Source organism: Microchirus variegatus, assembly GCF_963457635.1.
Source record: "Microchirus variegatus genome assembly, chromosome: 21".
Lineage (NCBI taxonomy): Eukaryota > Metazoa > Chordata > Actinopteri > Pleuronectiformes > Soleidae > Microchirus > Microchirus variegatus.
Window position 1 is genome coordinate 19,107,632 of NC_139822.1, and position 15,062 is coordinate 19,122,693.

The window sequence follows — 15,062 nt, forward strand, 5'->3', positions numbered from 1 at the left end:
ACACACATATACATATACACACACACACATACATATATACACACATATACACTCTATATACATATATATGTATATATACACAAACGCATATACATACATATATACACACATATATATATATATATATACACACGTACATGTATGTTTATATATATATATATACACACGCACACACGTATATATACGCACACACATATATACACACACACATATATATACACATATATATACATAAACACACCTATTCATATATATACATATTTACACACGTACATGTGTATATACATACATATATATATATATATACACACACACACATATAGACATATATACACATATATATACACACACATATATACACATACATATATATGTATATATATACATATATATATACACACATATATATATGTCGCTTACATTTGTCACAGCTGCACAAACACTGATGCTCTCAGTGAATCTCCTGTGTGTTCATGGAAAGACGTGTATATAACATATAATATATAAGATATAATATATAATACATAATATATAATGTATAATAGATAATATATAATATATAATACATAATATATAATGTATAATAGATAATATATAATATATAATACATAATACATAATATATAATATAGTGATGCACATACAGTCATGTGAGCACAGATGATGGAGCTGTAATCTGATTACAGATCAGCATCAGACGGTGAAGTCGCTTAAAACAACATTAAACCCACATTAGCTTCACACCTGTCTGTCCATTTCCTGCAGTCAGACACTATATATATATATATAAATATATAAATATATAAATATATACATAACATCATTACAGCCGAACCCTGGCACTTAGCGCTGCCTCCTCCTCCTCCTCCTCCTCCTCCTCCTCTTCCTCCTCCTCCTCTGTCACGTGACCATATTTACAGCTTCAGTCGCGTCAGAAGAAGAATCTTAGGTCACTCACTCTCCCACACCAAAGCCCACAGAGAAAACCATCGTTTTTAGCTCACAGGGGACACAGGAGCTGCTGGCCCTCTGCTGCCCCGCGTGGTCACTTTGCGTCACTGAAGTATGTCTAAATTAAATATTTTAAAAGCCGAATTGACAAAATCATACATCCGAACTCAGTGATGTCAGCAGCAGTGGATCAACAACTCCTGTGAACTCCTGTGTCTCTGTGATGATAAAATCACTGGTTTTCTCTATGGACTTTGGTGTGGGAGAGTGAGTGGTTTACAAACTTCGTTTTTTTTGATAATTAAACCTTTTGTACTTGATCAAATCCACGTCAGTTTAAGTCTCTGGTATCTTTAGAACACGTTCACGTCTTTATCTTCACTGTTAGACAGACTTTAACAACAGGAAACTGAAGTTTGTAAACCACTCACTCTCCCACACCAAAGTCCATAGAGAAAACCATCGTTTTTAGCTCACGGTGGACACAGGAGCTGCTGGTCCTCTGCTGCCTCGTGTGGTCACTTTGTGTCACTGAAGTATGTCTAAATTAAATGTGTGTGTGTGTGTGTGTGTGTGTGTGTCTGCAGACCCCTGGTAACCATGGTGACGGAGAGCGTGCCCGGGTGGATCCGCGTGAACGTCGGCGGCCTGAAGACGAGCCTCTGCTCCGGCTCGCTCAGGAACTTCCCCGACACCAGACTGGGAAAACTGCTGTCATGTGACTCAGAGGAAGACATCCTGCAGGTGAGGGGGGGGGGGGGGGGGCGGAGTTACAGGGTCCTCTGCTGCCTCGTGTGGTCACTTTGTGTCACTGAAGTGTGTCTAAATGAAATATTTTAAAAGCCGAATTTTACACAATGAGACATTTGAAGCGAGTGATGTCGGCAGCGGTGGATCAACAACTCCTGTGAACTCCTGTGTCGCTGTGATGTTAAAATCGCTGATTTTCTCTATGGACTTTGGTGCGGGAGAGTGAGTGGCTTCACAAACTTCAGTTTCCTGTTGTCAAAGTCCGTCTAACAGCGAAGATAAAGACGTGAACGTGTTCTCCAGATGTCGTCGAACTTAAACTTGACTTTTATAAAGTGACTAAAATGTGTTTTCTTTGTGTAAACTGAAGTTAGTAAAGTCACTCACTCTCCCTGCACCAAAGCCCACAGAGAAAACCAGTGATTTTAACATCACAGAGACACAGGAGTTGTTGATGACATCACTAATTTACAATGACTGACTTTAATGAATTCGGCTTGAGAAAATATACGTTCAGGCTCGTTTTAGTGACACAAAGTGACCACACGAGGCAGCAGTAGACCAGCAGCTCCTGTGTCCCTGTGAGCTAAAATCACTGATTTTCTCTATGGGCTTTGGTGCAGGAGAGTGAGCACTTTTGTAAACTTCAGGGATGAAGCAGTAAAAACAGTTCTAAATCAGCGTAGACTTTACACAGTGAGTTTTCTGTTCAGTGGATTAAATGGTATTTTCCTGCTGACGGCCATGTTTTCACAGAGTGTGTATAAGTACCTCGTAGTTGAAAATACATGAACTTTACCTTTAAATCAGATGATTGACATATTGTTTCCATCTCAGCATGTGCACCATATACCATTTACATTCCTCTACCTCCTGAAAACATTCATCAATTATTCATCATATTCCCTCCTCCCTTCCTTCCTTTGTCCTCCCCTCCTCCCCTCCTCACCTCCTCCCTTCCTTTGTCCTCTCTCCTCCCCTCACCTCCTCCCTCCCTTCCTTCCTTTCCTCACCTCCTCCTTCCTGCAGGTGTGTGATGACTACGACGTGCAGCAGAAGGAGTTTTATTTTGACAGGAATCCCAGTCTCTTCCCGTACGTCCTCCACTTTTACCAAACAGGGAAACTCCACATCATGGAGGAGCTGTGTGTCTTCTCCTTCAGGTCTGTGTGTCCTCTGTCCTCTGTCCTCTGTCCTCTGTCCTCTGTCCTCTGTCTCTCTGTAGGAGCGATAACATAAGACCTAGTTTTGGTGAAGCAGCGTGGAATCATGGGAGTTGTAGTCCCGGGGGGGGGGGGGCGGGGTTAGAGATGTCTTACTACACGTGTGTCAGACTTTATCGTCTATTTTTTAAAAACGATAAACTCTGGCACAATATGAGTGGACGCCGGTGTGATTGACAGCTGGTATCGTCCAATAGCAGACTGTCTTACAAATGCACAAATGCAAAACTTCAACATGGCGGCGGCCAGATCGTGATTTGAGACGGGAGTTCAGATTATTTTAGCTAACATCACGACAGTGATCGTTGAACTGTCGTTGATCGTTGATCGTTGAGTTGATCGTTGAACTATCGTTGATCGTTGAACTGTCTTTGAGCGCTGAGTCGATCGTTGAACTGTCGTTGATCGTTGAGTTGATCGTTGAGTTGATCGTTGAACTGTTGATCGTTGAACGGTCGCCGAACCGTCGTTGAGTTGATCATTGAACTGTCGTTGAGTTGATCGTTGAACCGTCGTTGAGTCGATCGTTGAACCGTCGTTGAGTCGATCGTTGAACCGTCGTTGAGTCGATCGTTGAACCGTCGTTGAGTTGATCGTTGAACTGTCGTTGAGTTGATCGTTGAACCGTCGTTGAGTCGATCGTTGAACCGTCGTTGAGTTGATCGTTGAACTGTCGTTGATCGCCAAACTGTCGCAGAACTGTTGATGAACGTTGAACTTTCGTTGATTGCCAGTCTGTCGATCATTGACCTGTCGCCAAACTGTTGTCAAACTGTCGTTTATCGTCAAACTGTTGTCAAAATGTCGTTGATCATTGAACTGTTGCCAAACTGTTGTTGATCGTCGAACTGTCGTTGATCGCTGAAATGTTGTCGATCATTGAACTGTCGTCTAACTGTCGCTGATCGTCGAACTGTTGTCAAACTGTCGTTGATGGTCAAACTGTCGTTGACCCGTCGTCTCCACACAGTCAGGAGATCGAGTACTGGGGCATCAACGAGTTCTTCCTCGACAGCTGCTGCAGTTACCGCTTCCACGACCGCAAGCTGGAGAGCAGCCGCCATCGCAGCTGGGACGACGAGAGCGACGCCAGCAGCATCGACACGTCCGTGGACGAGATCTCCGACTTGAACAGGTGAAAAAACGGCGACAGCGAGTCTCCCCACTCTCAGACGCTCAGACTCGTCTTATTAAACCGCCGTCTCCGTCCTCAGAGACATGCAGCACTTCCAGAGAGTTCGCTGCGGGAGCGTCAGGAGGTGTTTGTGGCTGACGCTGGAGAATCCCGGCTACTCCATCCCCAGCAAGCTCTTCAGTCTGCTCTCCATCGGCGTGGTGCTCACGTCCATCGCCATCATGTGCATCCACAGCATGCCGGAGCACCAGGTCGGTCGAGGGCACAACAGGAAGTCACCGTTTGTTGTTGTCTCTGTAACCATGGAAACCCGCTGCTAACAGCTAAACGTCCACTTTATTTCCACCCTCAGACGTTTGACGCCGACGGGAAGCTGCTGGAGGACCCGACCATGCAGACCCTGGAGGTTTTCTGCAGCTGCTGGTTCACCTTCGAGGTGACGACGCAAACGCTTCCCCGACGTTTGTCGCGAGAAAAACGGGGGAAATGGAAAAAAACGGGTATTAAAAGCATTTGTTTTCCTGTTCCGTGTGTTTGTCTGCGAGGTGGTGACGCGGCTGCTCCTCGCTCCGAACAGGACCAAGTTCTTCCGTCACCCGCTGAACATCATCGACATCGCGTCCGTGGTCCCGATCTACGTCACGCTGATCTTCGACGTGACGATGGGCTCCGAGTCCGAGCTGGGAGACCTGGGTCGGGTCATACAGGTCAGCGACGTCGATCAGAATAACATCAGATTATCCTTTAGCACGGGGGGGGGGGGGGGGGCGGGGCTTAAGAGAAACGCATTGAGTTCTGAAATATTTGATTTACGATTAAAGTTCGCAACATTTCCGAGGGAAACATTGTAACGTTTACTCGATTACATTTGAACTTTGAAGGTTTTCAGACTCATGAGGATCTTCAGAGTTCTGAAACTGGCCCGACACTCGACCGGACTGAGGTCGCTGGGAGCCACGCTGCGAGTGAGTACACACACACAAACACACACACACACATACACACACACACACACACACATTCTTGTACTTGCTGCATACTGAGGACCAGCATTTCCACTTTAAAAATCAACACAATCACAAATATCTACTTCTACAAAGAACAACTGGTTGCAGTACCATCACGTGTCTGTAGGTGGAGCCCCAGAAAAAAAAGGGCTGGAAAACTTTTCCGATTTTTTTTTATTTTTTTTTGGTCCTAAATTTGACAAAAACATCATACTTTACATTGTCGTCCAAAATTTTAAATTTTTTTCAGTCCTGGTGTTTCACACACTTTTTTGCTCTGGGGCTCCACCTGCAGACATGTTATGTTACTGCACCCAGTAGTTCTTTATAAATGTCATTCGTGAAGTAGATATTTGTAATTGTGTTGATTTATACAGTGGAAATGCTGGTCCTCACTTTGTCAGCACTTTTACCCGGTCCTCAGTATGCAGCGAGTACAAGAATGTGTGTGTGTGTGTGTGTGTGTGTGTGTAACAGTGTCAGTGTATCACTGACATCACACTCAGAGTCAGTGTAGTGCAGCAGCTCACGTTACACTCTCGTCTATCGTAAGAGAATTCACCTGTGTGTGTGTGTGAGAGTTCTAAATATAAAAACCATTACCTGAAATATTTATCGCCTCCTCCTCCTCCTCCTCTTCTTCCTCCTCCTCCTCCTCCTCCTCCTCTTCCTCACTCCCCCGCCACGTCTCTAACAAGCGTCTCCGTCCTCCATCTTGTGTCTGCAGCACAGTTACCGTGAGGTTGGCATCCTGCTGCTGTACCTGGCCGTCGGAGTGTCCGTCTTCTCTGGCATCGCTTACACCGCTGAGTACGAAGAGGTGAAACATCCATATTCAGCTTCTACGACTAAAAAAGACAGAAGAGAGACGAAAAAAAAGAAATCTTGAGTTTCAAAGTCGAGATCTCGCGTTTCCAAAATATTTTGAAAAAAATATATATATATTTTCAATTTTTTTTTTTTTCATAATTTTTTGAAAAGTTGAGTTTCTTGAGTTTCCACAAAATTTTTGAGAAAAAAAAAAATCATAATTTTCTGGAAAGTCAAGATATCGAGTTTCCAAAATATTTTGAAAAAAAAAATATTTAAAACATTTTTTTCATAATTTTTGGGAAAGTCAAGATATCGAGTTTCCACAAAAATTTCGGGAAAAAAAAATCATATTTTTTTGGGAAAGTCGAGATATCGAGTTTCCACAACATTTTGGGGAAAAAAAGTTTAATCTTTTTTTTTCACAATTTTTTGGAACGTTGAGATCATGAGTTTCCAATAACTTCTGAAAAAAAAAAAAATTCCATAATTTTTGGGAAATTCCATATCTCGAGTTTCCACAATCTTTTGAAAAAGTTTTTTTGGAAAGTTGAGATATCGAGTTTCCAAAAAAAAAAATATATATTTTCAATTTCTTTTTCAAAATTTTTGTTAAAGTCAAGATATCGAGTTTCCACAAAATTTAGGAAAAAGTTTTCAATTTTTCTTTTTTTTGGGAAACTCGAGATCTGTAAGCAAGGGCAAGAAAAACTGAATTTAGCCGATTTCTATACCGTTCACTCTCCCACACCAAAGTCACTCACTCTCCCACACCAAACCCCATAGAGAAAACCAGTGATTTTTAACATCAAAGAGACACAGGAGTTCACAGGAGTTGTTGATCCACTGCTGCTGACATCACTAACTTCAAATGTCTTATTTTATCACTTCGGCTTTTAAAAACCTTCGTTCAGATTGACCTCAGTGACATAAAGTGACCACACGAGGCAGCAGAGGACCAGCAGCTCCTGTGTCCCTGTGAGCTAAAATCACTGCTTTTCTCTATGGGGTTTGGTGCGTCACGTGACCTCTGCATTAAAACAACGTACCTGTGTGTGTGTGTTTCAGGACGTGGGTCTGGACAACATCCCCGCCTGCTGGTGGTGGGGCACCGTTAGCATGACCACCGTGGGCTACGGCGACGTGGTCCCCGTCACGGTGGCGGGGAAGCTGGCGGCCAGCGGCTGCATTCTCAGCGGCACGCTGGTGGTGGCGCTGCCCATCACCATCATCTTCAACAAGTTCTCGCACTTCTACAGACGACAGAAGGCTCTGGAGGCGTCGGTGAGGAACAGCAACCACAGGGGGGCGACGATGAGCTGCGAGGACGAAGAGGAAGAGGGTTCGGACGGCGACAGCTGCTGCCTGGACGGAGATGATGATGATGATGATGCAGATTATGAGGATGAAGGTGGTGTCATCAATTACAGCTACGTGGATTATCCGTCACACACGTCACTGAAGAAGAAGGAGCCGCGTCACCTGTGAGGAAAATTATAATCTGCTCAGATTGACAAGTATGCGTTCACACTGGAAGAAATAATTAATCTGCTAAAACTGAAAAGTCTGTTTACATTTGAAGATATATTTTAATCAGATTGACAAATCAACTTCACTGTGAAATGAGAAGAAACGACGGAGCCCCTGAAGGGACATGAGAAAAAAAAGACGGAAAAAAAATGAAATCTGGAGTTACTTTTTTTTCTCCATAATTTTTTGAAAAGTCGAGATATCGAGTTTCCAATATAAAAAAAAAAAAATGTTTTCAAATTTTTTTTCATAATTTTTAGGTAAGTCAATATAGAGTTTCCCAAAAAAAAAGTTTTCAAATTTTTAATTTCATTATTTTTGGGGAAATCGAGATATCGAGTTTCCCAAAAAAATTTTTTTTTAAAAATCACATTTTTTTATTTTTTATTTCTCACATTTGTTTTCCAAAATTTGTTGGAAAGTGGAGATCTAGAGTTTCCACCCAAAAAAAAATTATGGAAAAAAAAAAAGTTTTCACATTTTTTTTTCATAATTTTTTGGAAAGTCAAGATCTCGAGTTCCCAAATTTTTTTTGAAAAAAAAAGCTTTCAAAATGTGTTTTCTTAATTTTTAGGAAAGTCGAGATATCGAGTTTCTGAAGAAGAACCGGTTTTAAAAAACAGGAATACGGCTCCTCGTTCACCTTTGACTAAACATCAGATCACGAACAGCAGAAATAAGTCAAAGGTCAAAATCCACAAGTTTGTTTTGTTCCTTTGTTTTTGTTCAGTTTTGCGCAGGCGTCACAGTTTAAACCAAGTGTGAAAATAACTTTAACAGTGATAACACTGCGTTCACACTGGAAGATATAATCTGCTGCTTCTGATAAAGGCTCTGTTCACACTGGAAGACTGAACTGTTGAGACTAAAGAAGACTGTGGAAGATATAATCTGCTCAGATTATGAATGTGACAGATAATCTGTGATCGGTCACTGTTGAACTCAAACAAGGAGGAAGAGAAAGTCGCTGAACTTTAGATCTGGACTGAAGCTCTGGTGTCTCTGACTCTGAGCTGATGTGAAATAACTTGCATGAAAATGAAAAAAATCAACAGAATAAAAACAAAGATAAAAGTTAAAATAACGTCTCCATCACTAACTTCAGCTTCTTCAATAGAAGACTTAGTGAATGATGTTTGGGGGCGGAGCTTTGCTGTGATTGACAGGTGTTTATGCTGATGATGACGCTGCAGCTTCTGAAAAAAAACTAAAGGAGAAACATGAACTTTGTCTCATTTAATATCCCCCACACACACACACACACACACACACAGATACACTGAGTTCCTCAGTGACTGTATTTGGGTGGACAGAAACGTCACATGACCCTCAGTCTCAGTCAAGGAGACAGAGATCAGATTCTTGGTCAGTGGATTAAAAATTAATTCCTGCTAAAAAACAAGAAGAGGAGGAAGAGGAGGCGAGTGTGTGTGTGTGTGTGTGTGTGTGTGAGTGATGTGGGGGGACAGGAGGAGGCTTTTAGAAACCACAGTGAACTCTGTGGTGGAGTTCAGTCAAACCTGATGATCGTCGTCAGTGAAGTGGCTCGAGAGGAAAGTTTTCACTGTGTAATGAGAAGAAACTACGGAGCCCCTGAAGTGACCTGAGAGAGAAAAGACGGGAAAAAAATGAAATCTTGAGTTACTTTTTTTTCATATCGAGTTTCCAAAAAAAAAAAAAAAATGTTCTTTCCATAATTTTTTGGAAAGTCAAGATCTCGAGTTTCCAATGTTTTTTTTTTTTTTATTAGTTTTAAAATTTTTAGGAAAGTCAAGTTATAGTTTCTTTCATTATTTTTTGGAAAATCGAGATATCGAGTTTCCACAACATTTTGAAAAAAATCGTCTTCAAATTTTTTTGAATAAAAAAGTTTTCAATTTTTTTTGAAAAAAAAAGTTTTCAATTTTTTTTGAAAAAAAAAGTTTTCAATTTTTTTTGAAAAAAAAAGTTTTCAATTGTTTTGGGAAAAAAAAAGTTTTCAAATTTTTTTGAAAAAAAAAGTTTTCTAATTTTTTTGAAAAAAAAAGTTTTCATAATTTTTTTGAAAAAAAAAGTCTTCATTTTTTTTAGGAAATTTGAGATATCGAGTTTCCACAAAATTTTGAAAAAAATAAGTTTTCCATTTTTTTTCTTTTTTTTTTGAGAAACTCGAGATTTAATTTTTTTCTCATGTCACTTCGAGGGCTCTGTAAAACAAAAAAATAAAGAGACCACAAAGTACAAGTTAAAAAACAAAAACATGATCATGTGGAGAACAGGCAAGGAGCAGGTTTGTGTAGCTAAGGTTTTGTGAAAAAGCAAAGTGACCACACGAGGCAGCAGAGGACCAGCAGCTCCTGTGTCCCTGTGAGCTAAAATCACTGATTTTCTCTGTGGGGTTTGGCCGTCTAATGCAGAGATAAAGCAGCACACATATTTTTAAGATACCGTAGATTTTGTTGTGAGCCACTCCCAGTTGAAATTGGGCGGAGTCAAAACAAGGAATCAAAGCAGGAGTCTTCTTACCGTCAGGTGCCAGTGTTCACCGCCACCATTCATCCTGTAAATGAAATCTAAAAAGGTCAAATTTAAGTGTGAAACTGTGAAAAAAAACACACACACAAAAGCCTTGATTCCTTAGTTTATTTTTATTTATTAGCCGAGCAAACAAAAGAGAATCAAACACACAAACATCAGAGCGGTGACACACAAACGTGACTCACTGCATCCTTTAAGGCAAAATAAGGCAAAATTAACTAAAAGCCGAGTTCTCACACGACCAAGAACTGAAGAAGAACCGGTTTTAAAAAACAGGAATACGGCTCCTCGTTCACCTTTGACTAAACATCAGATCACGAACAGCAGAAATAAGTCAAAGGTCAAAATCCACGAGTTTGTTTTGTTCCTTTGTTTTTGTTCAGTTTTTCGCAGGCGTCACAGTTTCACCTTAGTTTAAACCAAGTGTGAAAATAACTTTAACAGTGATAACACGTGAGAAACCAGTCCAGAGAGGCCTGAGAACCATCCACTCAACTGTGGTTTTCTTTGATAATGAAAAACAAGTTTCTGTAATTTCTCAGCCTCTTAAATGTGATTATTTTCTGGTTTCTTTAAATCAGTAAGAGATTGAACGTGGACAAAAACGAGACGTTCAAGAACATCGTTTTCTGACATTTCATGGATGGATTCATCAACCCACAGATGAATCAATTATTAAAATCAAAAAGGAAAATGTCCAAAAATTTGCCAAAAACATCATACTATACTGTAACGTCCAAAATTTGCTCATTTTTTTAGAAAAAAAATGGTCCAAAATTTAAAAAAAAAAATTGAAAATAAAAATTTTGGTCCAAAATTTGGCAAAAACGTCATACTATATTATCTCGTCCAAAATTTGAAAACATTTTTGAATAAAAAATGTTGGTCCAAAATTTGCCACAAACGTCATACTATATTATGTCATCCAAAATTTGAATTTTTTTTTAGAAAAAAAAATGTTGGTCCAAAATTTGACTGTTTTTTTGAATAAAAAATGTTGGTCCAAAATTTGGCTAAAACGTCATACTACACTATGTTGTCCAAATTTTGACAACTTTTTCGAAAACATTTTTTGGTCCAAAATTTGCCAATAAAAGGTCATATATTTCGTCCAAATTTTGACAATTTTTTGGGAAAATATTTTTCGGTCCAAAATTTGACAAAAAAGTAATTATGGAATATGTCGTCCAAAATATGACTATTATATTATTATAATTATATGACTATATTTTCATCAATTATTCAAACAATGGTGAGTTGTTGTCAGAACACGGTCGCGACCGTCGTTGATGTTGATTTCAGACGTGCAGGTGACTAAATTCACTGTGTTTCAGCATCTTAAAAAGGTCGTAGATTTAACCAATTCCACAGCGATTATGACAGATGAGGGTTATTCCATGACTCGTGGAGGGATGAGCCGATATCGGACGGATAAAAATTTTTGAATTACGTCTTTGAAACAGCTTGGTAGTTTAAAATGTCGACGCCGACTGTATCGTGCCATCCCGACTCCTTAAGATCAATTTGTCTCCACGTCTGAAACATTTAGAGCAAAACTGTTGCAGCAGTAAAATCCAGTTCACGTCTCGTTTTGTCCCCAAAGTTTTGAATTATTTCTTCACAGCATGAAACCAAAGAAAAAGCAGAAAAATATTCACATTTAGGAAGGCTGGAAACTCAAGAGAACGTGTTTTAATTATTAAAAACACTCGAATCAATCATTGATTCGTCTCAGCGGCGCCGTTTAAAGTTAGCAAAGAAATAATAAACAAAAAAAACAGTGGCATTAAAATAAACAAAAACCTCTGTGTTCTCCAGTGATTCCGACTCTTTAAATAAAAAAATCAGGTTCTGTGGATTTAAATCAGGCGTCGACACACAAAACACACACATGTAAAACAAAGAGGATGAGTCGTGTGTGTGTGTGTGTTAATTAATCTACAGCATTTGATCATCAGCCTGGATTTGAAAGGAGTAATTCAGGATTATGATTATTATTCTGTTTAAGTGAGAATCAAACTGATTATTAGCAACTTTACAAAATATCTATGTCAACGTAATCTACGATATCTTATCGCTTTATTTCACTGGTTTTCAAACTGAAGTTTGCGTTTGCTCTGGTGAGAACTCGCTCGCTCGCTCACTCTCCCGCACCAAAGTCAGGTGTGCGAGGTAAATCTGAACAAAGGTCATCAAACACCGACGTCACAAAAACAACACGAACGAGCTTCACCGACGGAGGCGAACGCTCCTGCCCGCGGTGACGCTAAGTCGACCGTTTTCTCTATGGGCTTTGGTGCAGGAGAGTGAGGCGGATTTACAAAGTCGTGCCCGACAGTGAAATAAATCAGTGTCAGTTGACTTCAAAGTGCTAAAATCCCTTTTATTTCTGATGAAATCCTGAACTGTCCCTTTAACTCTAATACTCCAGCTGATGATGATGATATTTCTTTATTATCCCAGTGAAATTCATCACAATATACAAACAGAGCCCACAGCCGCTCATATATATATATACAGACTCTTATTGTGAAGGATTATCTACACTAATCTCTCGTCACTATTTTACACCCCTGAGGAGCTTTATGACCTGAGGCGTTTCCTCCAGAATCGCCGAGTAACCACTAAAACCTTTGGTAGAAAAATAAAACATCCAGTCGTCCCTTTCTTTAGATGAGGATTCTGTGTGAGTGGAGCGTCCGAGTCGCTCCGACAGAGGAATGTTAGAAGTAAAGTTGGATCAGGACCGAGCCGACGTCAGCTCAAAGAAAAACAAACCACGGAGGCAAAGAGCTTTGTTGGATCCGTTCCATAAATATGTCACTCCGGGTCTTTGTGCAGTTCGTCGGGAGTAAAAAAAAAAACGACTTTAAACACAAAAGAGTTTCCCGATGATTAAACGGCATCTTGAGATGAACGTAAAAAAAGAAAAAAAACACAATGACCTCTGACCTGAGGAACAAAAGCAGCACAAACGCAAACACAGTACCGTCAAAAATCATGTGGACAAACTGTACCGCAATCTAGATTTATCTTATATTCGATCAAAGTTCTCTGAAGAACGCTCAAACAGCGCTAGCATCGTCGCATTCCGATTCCCCGACAGCTAAAGTTCACACAGAACATGATTTTCAGAGTCGTAGAATTGTGTCGTAGAGTTCGCTGCGAACTTTTAGGGATGGGGCCGATCCGATCCATCCAGTATCGGTATCCAATACAGACGTAATTCGCGGATATACGGAAATTTCCGATCCGATCCGTTTGTGCTTTAATGTCGTCTGCTGAAGTGATTCCCCGACTGCTCTGCCAGCTGGCTGCAAAAAGTGGAAGGGATTTCCTGAACGGAAACTGTGGAAATCCATTCCACAGTTTACAGCCAGCTGGCAGGTAAGAATTAATGACCAGGAGTTAAGAAAATCAGATCCGCAACCTCCTGCAGCCGACGTAATCCCAGCTGACGGCGGCATAAAAACAATTAAAAATCGCACTCCGCTAAGCCGGGGTTTACGTTAGCCCGTGTATTTTGGCCGTTCCCCGACACCTAAAGTTTACAGAACATGATTTTCAGAGTCGTAGAATTGTGTCGTAGAGTTTGCTACGAACTTTTAGGGATTTGGGCCTATCAGATCCAGTATCGGTATCGGGTTCCGATACAGACGTAATTCACGGAAATCTCAAATCCGATCCGTCTGTGCTGCAATGTCTCCAGAAGCGATTCCCTGACTGCTCTGCTAGCTGGCTGCAAAACGTGGAATGGAGGACGGAGGCGCGTCTCAATGAGACGCAGAGTAATGATGCACGCCTCCGTTCTGGAAATCCATTCCACAGTTTACAGCTAGCTAGCAGGTAAGCATTAATGACCGGGAGTTAAGAAAATCAGCTCCGCAACCTCCTGCAGCCGACGTAATCCCAGCTGATGGCGGCATAAAAACAATGAAAATTGCACTCCGCTAAGCCGGGGTTTACGTTAGCCGGTATATGACGGCTTTTGGCCGTTCCCCGACAGCTTAAGTTTACAGAAGATGATTTTCAGAGTCGTAGAGTTTGCTACGAACTTTTAGGGATGGGGCCGATCCGATACAGACGTAATTCACGGATCGGGGTCTGTGCTTTAATGTCGTCTGCAGAAGCGATGCCCTGACAGCTCTGCTAGCTGGCTGCAAAACGTGGAAGGGATTTCCTGAACGGAGGCGCGTCTCAATGCAGACGCAGAGTCATGTTGCACGCCTAGCTAATCCCAGCTGACGGCGGCATAAAAACGATGAAAATCGCACTCCGCTAAGCCGGGGTTTACGTTAGCCGGGTATTTTTTTGCCGTTCCCCGACAGCTAAAGTTTACAGAACATGATTTTCAGTCGTAGAATTGTGTCGTACGAACTTTTACCAGGAGGAGCAGTTACGACGCGACTCTTCACCAAAGGTGTAAATCCAGAAAATTCAAAAACTCCTGATAAGCAGAGAAATACGAGTCGTTACGGTAAAACCTCAGGACTTCCACGGAACACCCGTCCAATCACAGCACTTGTGACGTGTGTTAGCTTCTCAGTACCGTAATTCCGAAATTGCCAGATATGGAAAAGTGAAAGTTATCTTAGAGAAAAGGAAGCAGAAAAATTCTCGTTATCATGACGGTCATTGTGCGTTCCAGTTGTTCCTCTTCACATTAATTCAGTTGTTCACATACGACCGTTTCCAATTTGCTATGCTGTTTGTGAGAGTGCAAAAGTTTTGTTTATTTGTAACAATGGCTAATATAGCGGGTTAGCCACGTCCGAGTCCTCCAGTGTAAAACAGAACGCAGCATTTAATCGTTTAGCTTAGATCTGCGTCTGCAGGAACTTTTTGATCGTGATCATTTCAGTTTTCTGAAGTGTTTGCTGCACGGTGAAGAAGAAGAAGAAGAAGGTTTGATGTAATAAAAAACTATAAAATGGATACAAAAATATGGTTTTACGTCGGAAAAGACAGATTTATAAACTCGAGTGTAGCTTTGAATCCCCGCCAGGTCAAGGGCTGCGGTTCCCCTGAGCAAGGCACCCAATGCCCGTGTGCTAATTGTGAAGTTGTCCCCAAGCCCGGATTTACGGGACGGTCGTGTCAGAAAAGAGCATCCGACGTCGAAAAATCTTCACCGATTCAA

At 41.0% G+C, this 15,062-nt stretch overlaps 1 protein-coding gene across 1 annotated transcript; it reads left to right on the plus strand.

Moving 5' to 3' along the window:
• Window positions 1-1,543: 1,543 nt before the first annotated feature.
• LOC310942182 (delayed-rectifier potassium channel regulatory subunit KCNS1) lies at window positions 1,544-7,363 on the plus strand (the record flags this gene model as incomplete). The annotated part of the gene is made up of 9 exons (XM_083907505.1): window positions 1,544-1,694; window positions 2,730-2,867; window positions 3,898-4,058; window positions 4,138-4,309; window positions 4,411-4,494; window positions 4,604-4,765; window positions 4,940-5,023; window positions 5,793-5,885; window positions 6,944-7,363. Exons 1-9 carry the CDS (start codon window positions 1,551-1,553, stop codon window positions 7,361-7,363), a joined length of 1,458 nt encoding a protein of 485 aa, XP_083763631.1. The 5' UTR covers window positions 1,544-1,550.
• Window positions 7,364-15,062: the final 7,699 nt, after the last annotated feature.